Raw genomic sequence first — 2,500 nt, forward strand, 5'->3', positions numbered from 1 at the left:
TTCTGACGTTTTTATTTACAGAAGGTGTGTTAGTTTGTCTGCATTGACACATAAACCTTTATACTGACAAGTCCTGCACTTTAAAGCACATATTGATTGATCTGACAACCATTATGATTTCAAGACATAATATATTGACTTTAACTTGTTAAAATCTTCAGTACACACAAACACACACAAACACACACACACACACACACACACACACACACACACACACACACACACACACACACACACACACACACACACACACACACACACACACACACACACACACACACGTAGTTTATCCATTTCTAACAGATAGTTCCACCAAGAATGATTTCACAAGCAACTATAAAGATACAATGTATAAAACTCTCACTTAAAAATACATTAAATTAATAAAAACTTGCTCCAAAAGTAAATCCAAAAGAGAGAACCCACAAACAGACATTGTACACACTTATAGAATGTTATTGGTAGTAGTCATATCTATATCTGCAATCGGATTAATTATTTTCTAACGCTCCCAACGTCGTTGTTAGAAGATGAGAAAAATACACCTATTATTATCTCACATTTATAAATACAGAAACACACAAAGAGTCACACGCATAGAAATAGAGTCCAGTCTTGAATGGGGAGGCCTGTTCTATGGATTGTATTTCTATGGTCACAAGCCATAGGCCTGGTCCGGGGGTCTCGTTCCATTGGGAGGGAATCAAGGAAACGAGACTCGAGCGGGCGGCTCTTCTACACCTCAAGAAACAACTACACGACCCAACACATTACAGCAGTAACATGACATTTACAATATAGCATCGATTATCAGAAAAGATTTGTCTTGAAGAGGAGGAGGAATGTTTTGTCTCAGGTGGAATTCTTGTTTGTGGATTTTGTACTTTTTTTTTTTTGCAACAGGATCAGATTTGTTGTTGTAGTTTCAGCATTTGTTCTTTTTATTTGAATACATGTCGGTATTGTGCTGCTGGTTGGATGGAGAACTGGACTGATGGATTTATGCCTCTTGTTCGTAGTCCTGGTCCTGCTCCTTGGAGAGAAGAGAGAGACACAGAGCTCAGAGAGGGAGACAGTATTTAAATAGAGACAGAACTCAGAGAGAGGGATACAGTATTTAAATAGACAGAGGAGAGAGAGACACAGAGCTCAGAGAGGGAGACAGTATTTAAATAGAGAGGAGAGACAGAGCTCAGAGAGAGGGAGACAGTATTTAAATAGAGACAGAGCTCAAAGAGAGGGAGACAGTATTTAAATAGAGAGGAGAGGGAGACAGAGAGAAGGAGACAGTATTTAAATAGAGAGGAGAGGGAGACAGAGACAGGGAGACAGTATTTAAATAGAGAGGAGAGGGAGACAGAGAGAGGGAGACAGTATTTAAATAGAGAGGAGAGGGAGACAGAGAGAAGGAGACAGTATTTAAATAGAGAGGAGAGAGAGACAGAGAGAAGGAGACAGTAATTAAATGGAGACAGACCTCAGAGAGAGGGAGACAGTATTTAAATAGAGAGGAGAGGGAGACAGAGAGGGAGCCAGTATTTAAATAGAGAGGAGAGAGAGACAGAGAGAGGGAGACAGTATTTAAATAGAGAGGAGAGAGAGACAGAGAGAGGGAGACAGTATTTAAATGGACAGAGCTTATAGAGAGGTAGTGTCTGTGTCCCTATAGAGAGGCAGTGCCTGTGTCACTATAGAGAGGTAGTGTCTGTGTCCCTATAGAGATGTAGTGTCTGTGTCCCTATAGAGAGGCAGTGTCTGTGTCCCTATAGATAGACAGTGTCTGTGTCCCTATAGAGAGGCAGTGTCTGTGTCCCTATAGAGAGGTAGTGTCTGTGTCTCTATTCCCTTTATAGAGAGGTAGTGTCTGTGTCCCTATAGAGAGGTAGTGTCCGTGTCCCTATAGAGATGTAGTGTCTGTGTCCCTATACATAGGCAGTGTCTGTGGTGTCCCTATAGAGAGGCAGTGTATGTGTCCCTATAGAGATGTAGTGTCTGTGTCCCTATAGATAGGCAGTGTCTGTGTCCCTATAGAGAGGTAGTGTCTGTGTCCCTATAGAGAGGCAGTTTCTGTGTCCCTATAGAGAGGTAGTGTCTGTGTCTCTATTCCCTTTATAAAGAGGTAGTGTCTGTGTCCCTATAGAGAGGCAGTGTATGTGTCCCTATAGAGATGTAGTGTCTGTGTCCCTATAGATAGGCAGTGTCTGTGTCCCTATAGAGAGGTAGTGTCTGTGTCCCTATAGAGAGGCAGTTTCTGTGTCCCTATAGAGAGGTAGTGTCTGTGTCTCTATTCCCTTTATAAAGAGGTAGTGTCTGTGTCCCTATAGAGAGGTAGTGTCTGTGTCTCTATTCCCTTTATAGAGAGGCAGTTTCTGTGTCCCTATAGAGAGGTAGTGTCTGTGTCTCTATTCCCTTTATAGAGAGGCAGTGTCTGTGTCCCTATAGAGAGGTAGTGTCTGTGTCCCTATAGAGAGGTAGTGTCTGTGTCTCTATTCCCTTT

The 2,500-nt window shown here is 42.1% G+C and overlaps 1 protein-coding gene across 2 annotated transcripts in view; it reads right to left on the minus strand.

The window, feature by feature from the left end:
- Positions 1-16: 16 nt before the first annotated feature.
- LOC139390615 (synuclein, beta) overlaps positions 17-2,500 on the minus strand; it is a 45,610-nt gene continuing 43,126 nt past the window's right edge. Inside the window, exon 6 of one of the 2 annotated variants that reach the window (XM_071137859.1) lies at positions 17-1,030. In XM_071137859.1, coding sequence (XP_070993960.1) covers positions 1,004-1,030 — 27 coding nt within the window. In that variant the 3' untranslated portion in view covers positions 17-1,003. Of the gene's footprint in view, positions 1,037-2,500 lie in introns of both variants that reach the window. The other variant, XM_071137858.1, reaches the window with a different exon arrangement.

Source organism: Oncorhynchus clarkii, chromosome 31, assembly GCF_045791955.1.
Source record: "Oncorhynchus clarkii lewisi isolate Uvic-CL-2024 chromosome 31, UVic_Ocla_1.0, whole genome shotgun sequence".
Classification (NCBI taxonomy): Eukaryota; Metazoa; Chordata; class Actinopteri; order Salmoniformes; family Salmonidae; genus Oncorhynchus; species Oncorhynchus clarkii.